The sequence below is a fragment of the Vidua chalybeata genome, chromosome 10 (genome assembly GCF_026979565.1).
Source record: "Vidua chalybeata isolate OUT-0048 chromosome 10, bVidCha1 merged haplotype, whole genome shotgun sequence".
NCBI classification, from domain to species: domain Eukaryota; kingdom Metazoa; phylum Chordata; class Aves; order Passeriformes; family Viduidae; genus Vidua; species Vidua chalybeata.
Genome location: NC_071539.1, coordinates 17,489,158 through 17,503,024, shown reverse-complemented (window position 1 = coordinate 17,503,024; position 13,867 = coordinate 17,489,158). Strand labels below are relative to the sequence as shown.

Genomic DNA, 13,867 nt, shown 5'->3' with positions numbered 1-13,867 from the left:
GGGTGCCTTCTTATTTCTATATAGATGACTACATGAGTATTTGTAAATCAGTAATGGGGATTTCTTTCTTTTTGGTCTCTTCTTTTTGTAAAAGAAAGGCTTACTTGCAGAATGCTAGCAAATAGCTCTTGATTGAATTCCAGATGTAAAAGTCTGCCTCTTCAGGGTTGTTAATGTTACTTTTTAAGTCCAGATGTAAACTAATAGAGGCTATTTTTTGGTACAGTTTGGTAGAGTCTGTATTAAGGACTTTGTTACATTGTCTCAAGAACTCCTATTGTTCTGTAATGAAGAGACTGGGCAGTACATGAAGCTACTTGGTTATTTTGTCCATTAAAGCCTAACCCAGTGAATAACCTTTTTATCCTTTCAGTGAATGTTAAATCAGGGGATTTTTTTTGCAAGATTCACCGATAAGAGAAATTTAATATGTATTTCTACAACTATAAATTGTTGACCAAAATGTTTTTTTGCAAGAGTATCTTGGAATCTCTGGGTTGGAGTTTGGTTAGTAGGTGTGAAGTCATGGAAGTCAAAAAATGGGGCAGTGAGCACCCTGGATGCTCACCTCAAGCAGCAAATAGTTAATCCACTGAAACTGGAAAAGATTATCTTTAAGAACTGTGTAAATAGTTATGTTTGCAGAAAGGTAATAGGTACAAAATGTTTACATTTGCCTATTTTAAATGTGATTTGCTGGCACAGGTTTTCAAGACTTCTTTCTGCAAAGGACAATAAATAAAACTTTAATGTATAGTAGAGCAAAATCAATAGCTATAATGATTACTATTAAGTCTTTTTGTAAGGTGTTCAAGAATATTTTATTACTCAGGCTGAATTGCATTTTCTCTGTGGGTGGATACACAAAGATAGGTCTATTTTTTCCTACCCCCAGTGGTAGAAGCAGTGTACACTAAAAGGTGCTGGGCAGTTAGGATTTGTCAGGGAGACAAAGTACCACGAGCTCCTGCGTTTAACCAAAGCTGTTGCAACAACCTTGATTGTAGAGGACTGAAGTCCAGGCAGTGGCTGTGTGTTAACTTGCAGTGGGCCTAGGCTCTCTGAGGTGATACAGTGCAGTATCAGATGAGAAAAAGTTTTTATTTATTTCAAAATATGAGTGAAAAAAAAATGGAGGATGTGTTTTATAATTGCCATATTTAATGGGAGTTTTCCATTTTTTGGTTTCATGCAGTTGCCTGTGACATCTCCTGTTGAGTAAACTGAGACTGGAACATCTTGTATCAGCTCTTGTACCTGTACCTGCCACGATGAGAAGTTGCATAAGGTTCATTTTTTCTTGTTAATTCATGCTTTTATTGTAATGTAATTGTTATAAGCAGGTCAATTAGTAAACACATTCCTTGAAGGATTTTTTTCTTTCTCATCTAACAAAAGTTTTCTTCTGAAACTAAAGGGTTTAACAGTATTAGTATAAGTAGTATATCAGGCCAAATCACTGATTATATATTAAGAAGGATCAGTCCTGAAAAGTACTGATTTACTTCTCCAGACTCATGAATGAGTGCTCTGGTTGTTGCTTCTTTCTGCTGTTGAAAAAGTGTGTCAAACTTAATTTATGGTCTTGCTCTTTCCCATTTGGTGACTGCCAGACTAAACATGAATTACATGTAACTTGAACAGCTCTTATGCATGTCCAGAACCCTTTGCTTGAGCAGATTTTTCTATAAGTTGTAATTCTGTACAAATTAGCAGCTCTTTCGTCCAGGATTTCACCTCCCAGCCTTTCCTGTATCACTAGTCAGGGTCTGAGCACTGAATCCTCAAAAACCCCAGCAGGATTATGTGAAACCAGGATGGATGTATGTTCTGTAAGAACCTGAGTGTTTACAGCTAATCTGCAGACCAAACCACTGAGTTAGAATATTACCACATGTCATGTGTTTTTATTTGTCAGTGATTAAACAGGAGCTACCTAAGAACAAAATTCCAGTGCTGAAAGTGCAGTGAACTTTGTCACTGTGCCATAGTCTCATACTTGCAAAAACTGCTTAGGATCATGTCCTCTGCTTTCTGTTCCCTACCCCAAAATGATGGGTTTGCTTACACTCTTTTCATGGTCAGAAGCAGTCATCTACTTCCAAAATTAAAAAATACAACATATTGTACTTCAATTACATGTTCAAACCATGTATAGTATTTCACTAAACCTTTCAAAGTTTTGGTTTTTTGGGGTACTATTTTTTTTAAGGCAGAATGTTAAACAGCAAACACTGCTTCCCTTTTAAACCTTCCAGATCTGATATAACCTTGAAAATTTCACTAAAACTTCTAATTTTTAGATTAGTTCTGCAAGTTGATTTTTAATAATGTATTTTAATTTTGAGTTTTTAAAATAGCATACATTAAAGGTTTGAAATAGTAATTGTTATAGAGAAGAATGCATGAACGAGCATTATATTTTAATGAAAACAATGTTGTTCTTTTACATTGTCATTAAAAGTGGTTTTCTTAATGGAGGTTGAATGAGCTTTTTTATAAGGAAAAAAAAAACAATAGAAAATGTACTGTCAAGTTCAGCTGCATTGGTTTTGCATGCTGTAAAACATAATTGCCTTACATCTAGCACTCCAGCCTCAAGTCAGGGTAGAGTTTTGCTTCTACATTGTCATCAAAATGATTTTTTAATTGAATGTTTAGTGATCCATTTAGCTGGCTTTGATGTACTCCTGAGAATGGCAGTTATAAATCTGTTGGGCACAAAGGCATTTTAAACTGCATCTCCTTTGCTTAGCTGGTATTTACCTCTCCAACAATATAGCAAACAAATAAACAAAATGATGCATTAAAATGCAACTTCTATTCTTCAGTTACACAAGAAAAGAGAGGGAGCCTTTATATTGCCACCAAGGAACTCTGTGTCATGGCTCAGCTCTCCTTAGAACCATCGCCCTACAAAGATCCTGGAGCCTATTCTTCTAATGAAACTAGTGGAATGTATTTTTATTTCTTGTTCCAAAAGGCATTGCACTTTTCCCATGTCCAATTACAATGGTAATTACAATTAGTTCCAAGCATAGATACTCTGTAAATATCACAGTCTGAAATCCATGGCTAAGACACTGGCACCTGAGTTCCCTCTCTTGCTAAACTTTGCTATCTCCTAATTACAAGATTTTGAAGGAAAAAAATGGAGTCTTACTCGGCCTGTAAGACAAGAAACTTTATTTACAAAAGATAACTTTTAATCTTAAAAACATTAAATTTTGAGTGAAAAAAATGGTTTTAATTCTTAAAATAAACTGTTTTCTATAGATGACTTGTAATAGCCTCACTTTTATGAAAGAGCAACTGAAATAATTAGTAATTTATTAGATGTACATCAGAGCAGATTTCTAGAGCACGTTCCTTGCTTTTCTGAGCCAGGGAATAGTCCAAGACATTTCCCTTTAATCTGTCCTCTTGGAGTGTTCCTTAGACCTTTTCTTGCAATGCAGCCTTTTATGAAATGGTGAGCAAAGCACAATTTATGTTTGCAATTCAAAGCAAAGATTTCCAGGTTTGGGGATTATTATGCAAGGGTAAGCCAGAGGAGACGGCTTGATGTGAAGCTTTGGCATGGTTATAGAAATAGTGGAAAAGGTTCCTCTCTCCTTCTGAGGAAAGAATAAATCTGTTGGGATAACTAACTGCAAAATGAAATGGGAGGCTGCTGTTCTGGAAGGGTTCAGTGCCTCTCTAACCAAGGAAAGTTATGAAAACTAGAGAGAATATTATTTTAACAGCCTTGACTATTTGTCAGTAGGGAATTTCTTTGGAGAACAGTTTGCCTAAAGCTATTAAATAAGTTACTTTAATTTTCTTATGTAGCAGTGTCTGGTTAAATCCTATTTCTACTTTTTAGGCAGAGAGAAATTTTCCAGCTTTATAAGGAGAAAAAAGATGTTCATCTCCTGAACTGTGCCAGGCAAAATAATAGTGCAACATAAAACTTGGTAAAAAATGAGTAAACTCTTGTTGTGTGAACTCTGGATTCAGCTTATAAACATCTTGTTCTGTGCTGCTATCAACACCAGTATATTTTTTCTGGCCTGCAGTAGCTGATTGGCTGGCTCATGATTATTTTCATTAAGTATCCTTGAGTGACAGTCTAAGAACATAAGTCTCTTCAAGCGATTACTGATTTGCCCTTTAGCCTATTTAAGTTTGTTTTCTGTTTGTCACTGCTTTTTGCCTTTGATCTAAAAATTAAAATATATGCACTTCCATTTAATTTTTTTTATATTTTAAATCTTTCCTCCACTGCTGCTTGTTGCAGTATGTTTCTACTGTGAAGAGCTCCTATGGTCCATTTGAGTATGTTTCTCAGGGTGCTCTGCAGAACAGACTTCAGTGTTGCTTGGTTCCTTCAAACTGCCTGTAATGATGCAGTGTTAACAGTGAGATGACAGCAGCTTGTTAGGGAAAAAAAAAAAAGATGGTCATAAAATATTTTTGCTTGGAGTTTTAGGAAGTTTTATGTTTCAGGGAAAGATGGAATGAATCTCATCCTAGAAATGAAGGATGCTGGAGTGATCCATTCCCAAAATGACTGCAGATCTAGGATTAATGAAACAAGGTTTCTTTCCATTACTACTGAAGGAACTTACATGATTTAAACATTACTTTTTTCAACTCAAATTTCTGTTCTTTAGGGTTTTCAGAGAGTTAATGTAGGAAAAGTCAAAGAGAGTAAGACATCAGCAAAGAATAATACATCTCATGAATAAAACTTAATTTTGAATTGTTAAAAGCTGTGCATCTTACGTGTACATTATTCGGTGCTTGATTTATGATGCTGCTTTTAGTAAGTTGTATCAGTATGTTTGAAAGGTTAACTGAGTGAAGTGCATTTGTAGTTTATTACGTACAAAACACTGTTTTTCAGCTAGTGACTCACTGACTGTTGCAGAAATTCATCTTTAGCCATTATGGCAACCATCCCTGATTTCCATAGGGATTTTAGTTATTTTGTTGATTTACCTTTTTAATCTTTTAGACAGATTGCATAATTTCATGACTCAACAGTAGACTATATTAGAAAGTTGTATCATCATTGTGGTCACTGGATATTGTAAATTATGCTTTTAAAAAAGACAAAGTGAATATCCTGGCATCATTAAGGACTCTGGAAAAAGTTACACGTCTCTTCATTGTGCTGTTAAGAATTTGGGGATATTTATAAGCTCTTTTCTGGTATTTACCCAATATTACTTAGCTCATGTTTATTGATACAAGTGGGCTCATTGGATACTGGTTCTGAGACTGAAATCATAAGACTAATGGGAAGTTCCAAGGAATAAACCAGCAAAGTTCTGTCACATACACATATTTCCTTCTCTCAGGTGGGTGTCCCAGTGTGTCCAACACTTGGGAAACCTTTCAACATCCTTAATGGTCGGGGTTCCCATGTGCAGAGTGATGACATTGCCTGTGTTCCTAGGGCTTGTTTGGAGGCTGATGATTCACAGTCAGAGGTCACAGAGATTCCTAGTCAAGGTGCTCATGGAGGTGCTCTGGTGTTGATGAGGATCTTTTAAGTTGTATAATCACAAAATGTTTTCAGATAAATACCTGTGATGCGCATGTCATTGTACTGCAGTCTGCTAAAGGGGAATGGAACAGTTCCACCTCATGTGTCTGCTTTCATTTGTGGGTGGGGTTCAGACTGTTAACTCCTGCATAAAGACCCCTACTGGGATATGGATTGTAATATCATGTTTAAAAATGCCCCCCTGCCAACAGCGATAGTTTACTACAAACCTTTTATTTTCTCTTTTCAGATCTTTTTGGACCCCTGTCTAGCTGATCCATGTTTCCAAACTGTCTCTTGTAACATTCTCAAGCGGCCAAAATGAAGTTGAAGCATAACATCAACCCTGTTCTTTTACAGTTTATAAACTTCATAGTCCTGGTGTACTCCCTTGTAACGTACATTCCATGGTACATACTTTCAGGATCAAAGCAGGCTATAGCAAAAGCCAAGCAGGTTAAAGCCAGACCTGTGAATAACAAGCCTGGGGGTGCATACAGATCTGTGAACAGTCTGCATTGCTTAGCTTCAGTTTTGTATCCTGGGTGTGATACACTCGACAAAGTCTTTAAATATGCTAAAACTAAATATAAGGACAAAAAACTCTTGGGAACACGTGAAATTCTGAAAGAGGAAGATGAAATCCAGCCGTCAGGAAAAGTTTTTAAAAAGGTAAGTCTTTTTGCGGTCTGCCTTCAAGACTTTTTTTTCCAAAGTATGTTTACTTTCTTATGCAGCACTTGTAGTCCAGTAAAGCAAAGCTGGGGAAAAAATAAATTTCTCTGCTTAGATTCAGTAGCTGTGAAAATAATTAAATGATCTAATTCCCAATCTTTCAGTACTTGGCATTTAAACCAAATCTAAATGTTTTTGTACTCTTGAATAGATATCCTATTTATGGTTTCAGTCAAAGAAAAAACACAAGTATGTTTTAGGTATTTGTTTTTAATATTCAGCTGGTGATGTAAGCGGCTTTAAAGGTTTCTTTTTAAAATGAATTTTAAAAAGACTCCCTTTGTTTTATTCTAAACTGTCATCAGATAAATATACAAAAATTACTAGACACCAGTACTCAGATGTGCCTTTCCAGCAGTCTTAGTTGTGATTTAAGGATTTTCTGTTCTGTCCAGGCAATTCAGGACTTAAATGAATTTTTTGTTAGGAAAAGGATTGCTCAGATTTTATTGGAAGAGTCTTTTTTTGCTTTGAGTCTCCTTTAAGGTGAACTACTCTGCTAATCTGTAATCCTGATGTGTGTGGGAGGTGTGATTTCAGTATCTGAAAACAGCTCTGTTGTTTCAAGGGACTGACTTTTTATAGTGTATTATGTTCAAGCCTGTATTGTCATTTGCTGCTTTGTATTTTTTCAGACACATTGAGAAATGCACTTTTGCCTGAAGAAGGGCAGAATACTGCAACAGAATGTTTATATTTATGCATCTCTGTGTGTTGAAGTTCTGCATTTCTGTATTAGAAATTGTTAAATCCACAATAGATAGTTTTTTGTTAAGATTAGTTTCTGTGCAGATGGAAAACATTTCTCTTCATGCTGCTAGTTTTAATTCTGATAGGAGGAGTATGTTTAAAATCTAATTTGGTTAATGTCACAATATATGGCAAAGTTCAGTTCTGTTAAATCTTTATACAAACTTTATTTTTAGTGAAACTTCCCTTTAGCTGTGGAGGTGGTTTTGCAGAATGAAGGAAATGCTGGGATGAATGGTTACATGTACTCTTGCTTGATGCACATTTTGCTGCCTCATTACCCTATAAAGAAACAAAGTTCATGTTGTATGAAGAACGGCTTCTGAGCACAGATCAGAATTTTGGCTGCGCTGTTTTTTACATAAAAACATGTGCCCTGTTTTTTAATCATGTTTGTGAATGTAAGACTTAAGAACTTAGGAGTTTTAGTCTTTTCCATTATGCAAGCAAAACGTTGTGAATATTTGAAAGACGAAGGATGTTTGTGTTGATCCACTTAAATTACTTGTTTGTGAGTATTTAGGCTTAGAAACTACCCAAGTTAGGTAATTTTTGTCTAAGCTTGACACAAGGGTTCATTGTGGTCAATTGCCACACTTACCCTCCTGTTACTTTGTTCCAGGTTGTGGCATTATCACACAAGTCCACCTTTAAATTTTTTTTCTGTAATGGAATACAGTGTTTCTTAAGACCTCATAGCATGTGTTAGCAAGTGAGGAAAATCAGAACATTTCACAAGATACTTTGTTGATTCTAAATGTCAGGGTTCCCTTCCTTAGATTTCTTTCATTCCAGGCACCTTTTATTGCCTGGTTCCCTTTAGCACAAAGCTAGCTTGCTGAGGTTTGGTGCAGTCCTTCAAAAAGTGTACAACAAGCTTAATTCTTAGGTATAATCCGTCTTATTTCTATACTTGACAGGAGCTGCAATATATTTTATAATTATTTATATAGATGCGTCTATATATGTGTATATATATATATAAAAAGTAAAATACTCACCTTTTGATTATTGGGAAAACTAAGTGTGCTCGCACTTGTAGCTAAAATTATTTAGAACTTCATAACATCTTTAAGATCAGATACTCCCATAAATTTATTGAGAAAACAATGATATCTCAGAAAATCTGTAATTTCTTGAATTTTTATGGTAATGTACTGTTGCAAAAATATTTGGTTTTTTGGAGATTCCAAAGTAGCAGAAATTAATGGATGTAAATAAAATACAAATACTTGTTTATGCACTTGTTGCATTTCATAATAATTCATAAATGGTTAGTGCTTTCTGTCATGTACTCTCCAATTTCCTTCTCCAATATCATGCATACCTAATATTAATTTCATAAACCATGTATTTAAGTCAGTATAAAATAATGTTGAAAATACCTCTGAGATTAAAGGTATAATTAATTGGAAAAGGGACTTAATTTAACCACAGCTGAAATTTTATGATGCCCGAAAGATGAGCTTCATTATTTTGTGTCGTCTCAGTTTTAGGTTATATCAGGTTATATCAGGTGCTTGCTTTGATCTATGTTGGTATGTCGATTTGGCTTTGTGTGTGTGTTCTTCCGTTGGTTTATTTTGAGAGAGAGATGTCTGTTTGTTTTGGGGGTTGTTTGTTTGTCTTCCTCAGCTTTAAAAAGGGTTGGTAACCAAGAACAGAATTACTGGGAACATAATAAATAAGACATAGTGGGGAGAGGAAAACACAGCTTTGTTGGGAAAGGTGATGCATCTAAAGCTAGAGAGACTTGGGTGCATCAGCAAGCACATGGGCAATTCTTGCAACTCAGAGCTTTACTCATTACTGCTGATACTGAAGCTTAAAGTGAAGGTTCGGGAAGGTTCTTGCCATGCCAAGTCATTGAGCAGCAAGAGAGTCACCTAAGATGTTGAAAACCATAGATTGCTATGTAAGTGGTGTGTTAGAGTGAGGGTTTTCAGATATATTGAACTGCAATCCATGTGTTCATGTGAAAAAGGCCAAAAGTGGGCATTTCAAATAACTTCCTTTGTATTATTTTAATATACTTTTACAGGAAGATGTATTTAATTCATGATTGCTGGTTTCCAAGTCATAGTCAATGTTCTTTAAACCTTATAAGGTACTTTTAGGAAGACCTTTAAAGGTAACTGAGATCAGGTAGTTTAATGACTCTACATGAGCCTTGCAGCTTCATCGAGAAGGTTTTATTACACCTTTGTACTAAAAATTTTAATATGTTTCTAAAATCCAGGTAAAAGAAATACTAGCTGTGTGTTTAGTTTTTGCTTTTCTGGATTCCCAAGTATTGATAATCTGGATAATTCCTAGTATTTTGTTCCATGTGACAATGTGCCTCAGCGTGCAGTTTAAGCCTGGAGCACGAGAGGGCAGCGTTTTCCTATGGAATGCTGTGTTTCCAGTGAAACCCCAGAGCTGCAGGCCCTGCTGGCTGCTCTCATCTGTGCTCAAACTCACTTTAGCCCTTCTGCCAGCTCTTGAACAGTTAGTTTCTTTCCATGAGTTATCGAGCAGAAGTAAGCACTGAAAGTTGTGGATTAAATGTGTGTGAGTGTTTAAAGGATTATGGTGCCTAATGCCAGTCTTACCACCTGTTGGCAGCAGAAGCAGAATCACAGAACTGTTAGGGTTGGAAGGGACCACTGGAGATCACCCAGTCCTACCCCCTGCCCAGGCAGGGTCACTCAGAGCAGGTGGCACAGGAACATGTCCAGGTGGGTTTGGAATGTTCACACCTTCCCTGGGCAGCTGTTCCAGTGCTCTCCACCCTCAATGCAAAGAAGTTCTCCCTCGTGTTGAAATGGAACTGCTTATGTTTTAGTTTATGGCCTTTGCTCCTTGTCACATCACTGGGCACACTGAAAAGAGCCTGGCACCATCCTCATGGCACCCCTTTGAGATATTTGTATGCATTAATGAGATCTCCCCAGTCTTCTCTTCTCTTCTCCAGACTAACCAGGCCCAGATGCCGCAGTCTCTCCTTGCAAGAGAGATGCTCCAGACCCCTCATCATCTTTGTGGCATCCACTGGACTCTCTCCAGTAGCTCCTTGTCTTTCTTGCACTGTACATTGGAAAATGTTAGCAAAAGCTACTGAGGGCAAGGCCAAGAAGGGAAATGAGTTTGGAGACACACTCCAACATGAGGAGTATGAGATAAACCTGCTCTGTGTCCTGCAGAAGAAGCTGATAGAGAAATGCAGGAGAAAGGGACTTAGAGCCAGTTTAGTAATATGTATATACGAGTGTCTGTTATTCACTAATGTGTATCTAATATAAATGTCATAGGGATGGAATAGAGAAGAAACACTGGTCATGGGAAAGGAACACTGGAATTTGAATATATGGAAGGCAGTAGGAAAGTAAAACTCAAAATTACTGCATTGAAAAAGGTCTTAGCAGTTCTTATGTCCATGTTCTTCAGAAATGTATTTTTATACAAATAGCTACAGCCAACAGTCTACACATCCTTAGAAAGGATTTTTCCTTTATAAGAAAAGAAAGCACCAATGAGGTGATCTTTCACTACATATCAACAAGCTTAAGATGAATTATTTAAGATAATAAAAAAAGGGGAGAAAAGCAGAATCGCAAGTATTCTTTGGAGAGATTAATTTTTGGCCATTTACTGATTTATGTTCCCCGGTTCAGTGAGAGTGGTGGAAATTGCTAAAACCTCTTATGGATTGGCAAGCTTACCAGAAACAGTAACAAGAATCTGCGTGTATTTCTTGGCCTAATTATTTGTGAGCAGTTTTCCTGAGGCTACACTGTAGGCAGAGTATAATGAGGGAAAGGGTATTACCCAAGTCACTGCTATAAATTGTTTTCAGCTGATGAGCCTGTCAAGAACTTCCCCGTCTGCCATAAATACTGCCTTCGGGGGAAAAAAAATCCCAAATTGGAATTTAAATTCCAAATTACCAAAATTTCGATGGACAGGAAGAGGTGCAATATTTTTTTTGGAAGCAGTGAGAGTTTTCCAAACCAGAAATATCTTGCTGTGTTGAAACAAAAAGGGACTCCCAGGGCCCCCCTCTTCCTCAGAGGGTGTGACAGTGAGCCCCTGCCCCACATGCTGCCATTTCAGCCTGATCTTTCTGCTCCAGAAAGGTTTTGAGGTTTGAAGCAGCCTGTTTGCTGCTGAAACAGAGCTTCTGGAAATAAGCTAGGAAAAACTGAGCAGATATTTGTGTGAGAAGTCTGTATTTTCTGGTGGAATTGCTATATATTGCTGTTATTGACAAATGTTGTTTGTTGGGCTTGTTAAATGATCTTTTCCCATAAGGACATTTATGAAATTCCAAGCAGCTGCACATGTACCTGTTTGTCCTACTGAACAAATAGGTTAATGAGCAATATGCAGTAAAGCTGTAGTAGGTACAACTCATTGTTACAACTAATTTTAACTATGAAACAGTTTGTAAAAGTGTCTTGACAAAGGAAATCTACTAAATTTTATTTTTCGATTAGAGTTTGAGAGATATTTTAAAATATATTTTATTGAAGAAGCAGATGTGGAAATACAGACTCATTAGAAATGTAGTTACATGTCAAAAATTGTTAGATTTAACAGCCCAAAGTTTGAAATTTAGTTCCCATTGATGAATGAAATACGGAAAAAAGAATGAAGGAGCTTTTGTAGTTGTAGCTTTTTCTAGTTTTTTTTAATGTTTGCAGTTATTACTAATGCTTTGGAAAGAACATGTCTGAAATACTTGATTGCAACATAGTTTTTCAGAATTGTCAGTGTGCTTATATAAATAGATGGCTAGGATATGATAATTTAGAGTATTGATTTTCAGTATAAAACATCTTCATATGAATGTGTCTAGGTTGGTCTCAAAGAAATATCCTGTCACTCAGTAAGGAAGTAGTACTGCAAGGTGCAAGTGCACACAGAAATCTGGGTAGTGACCTGTAAATTCAAATCCAGTTTTACTGTGCACCAGCTTTCCCATATGGAAAAGTGAGATTGCATAATATATTCTACATGACTTCTCAAAAATGAAGTTTGCCAGTAATTTCCTATCCTGTCTCCTCTCCCACTCTTGTTTAACAGTAAAAAAAAAGGCAAAAGTATTACTGTTCATCCCCTTGACATTTGTTTCAGAACAAAGGGAAAGGTATTTCACAATTTCTGACTGAGGGCCCATGGATATACTGCTTTCTGGAGTCCAGTTTCCATTTGTTAGTTTTTTTTTTTTAAATGAACATCTGAGTGTCATGTTTGTGTAGAATTGTAGCCCAAATATCCAAGAAAGCAAATATAGAGAATGTACTGTGCTAACTAGTGCTTCCCATCCTTTACATAAACCAAACTTTGTTTAAGAAGTAGAGGTATGTGGGCCAGGTAACCAAACAGTCTTTCAGAGGGCTCCTGAAGCTATGAAAGATGGTGGGAATCATATGCTTTCCCTTCTATGAAAATAGAAACTGAGGTGGTAACATGGATGGAGATATTGCATTGTGATATGGTATTTATGTTGGAACTTCCACAGGCCCTGTAGCTTTTGGCAAGAAAAAGTATCATCTTTATCTTGAGTAAACTGCTGTTACAATTCAAGCACATGTTACTCAAACATCCCTGGATTCTTCACATGGCTGAAGATCTAGTAGGGCATGTGTTAAGGATTTTCATTTTCTAAATTGATTTTATTATTCTTGTTAGGTCATCCTTGGCAAGTACACCTGGCTTTCTTACGAAGATGTGTACATTAAAGCTGTTAATTTTGGAAATGGCTTAGCAGTCTTGGGTCAGCAGCCAAAGACTAACATTGCTATCTTCTGTGAGACCAGAGCTGAGTGGATGATTGCAGCCCAGGCCTGCTTTATGTGCAACTACCAGCGTGAGTACCTGTCTTCCCTGAAGTTTTTATGGCTTTTGATCCCAGAGTCTGAAAACAAAACTCTTTTTTGCTTTGCTTTATGTACTAAGAAAACTTTATTTAGATTTTATATAGAACATCAGAGTTTTCAAATTAAAAAATAGTGCATAAGGTAGAAACGGTGCACTTGGTAGCCTTTTGCTTTAGTGACTAGAGAAACCAGTAGCTATTGGCAGATGGGGAGAATAGTTTTAGTAATTATAGTTTGCTCAATGAATTTGTGAGAGGTTTATTTTTTTTTTTCATCTCAAATCAGTACAGATTCCCAAGTTTCTGAAACAAACAAACAAAAATCACACATGAATTCATTGACTCAATTTCAGGAGTTGACGTCAAACCTTCATCTGTGCCTGCAAGTTTTGTTTTATCTGGATATTTTGTCAGTTCTTCAATTTTGATTTTGGTTTGGCCGTTTTTTCTTGGTCAGGAATGTACTGAATGCTGGTCTCAGTGTGCTATAGCTGTTTAAATGTCTGTTTCATCATTGCTCCTTAATATGTGCTTTACCTAACTAAGCTCAGCCTGGCTGGCTTCTGTGATGCTCTCAGGGGGGCACATCTTGTCCCTCAGGACATGCCAGAAACTGCTGTTCCTCACAGGCTTTGGCCTTTTCCCTCCTGTGCCACATTTACCCTCCTTCAGTAAGACGTGGGCTGTAAAAGCCAGGTGTGCAGAATTTCCTGATTTCCTGCCTAGATACACTAAAGATGCCTATCAATTATACTTTTTTCAGATTTTGGAAGCAAGTCTAATAAGATTTATATTTGAACAGTTCCTCTTTGCTCTGAGCACAAGTCTATTTCAGTTTGAGAAGACCATGGTGATGAGTATGTAGCAGTTTCCATTTACATAAGTTTTTACTCCTGTCTCTGGTTATTTTGCATGTACCTTTTGCTGTGTTGGTCCCTCAGTGTTAAGGATGGAGTAGGTGCCAAGGTGCTCTGGCCCTTAACATT

The 13,867-nt window shown here is 36.7% G+C and overlaps 1 protein-coding gene across 4 annotated transcripts in view; it reads left to right on the top strand.

The window, feature by feature from the left end:
• The window catches only part of ACSL3 (acyl-CoA synthetase long chain family member 3), a 50,552-nt gene that overhangs the window by 14,187 nt on the left and 22,498 nt on the right, over positions 1 to 13,867 (top strand). For 3 of the 4 annotated variants that reach the window (XR_008432643.1, XM_053951984.1, XM_053951983.1), the window contains exons 2-4: positions 1,196 to 1,288; positions 5,784 to 6,205; positions 12,695 to 12,872. Coding sequence is in view for 3 of the 4 variants with exons in the window: in XM_053951984.1 (XP_053807959.1) it covers positions 5,855 to 6,205; positions 12,695 to 12,872 (529 nt within the window). In the remaining variant the exon portion in view is untranslated. Of the gene's footprint in view, positions 1 to 1,195; positions 1,289 to 3,865; positions 3,957 to 5,783; positions 6,206 to 12,694; positions 12,873 to 13,867 lie in introns of all 4 variants that reach the window. The other variant, XM_053951985.1, reaches the window with a different exon arrangement.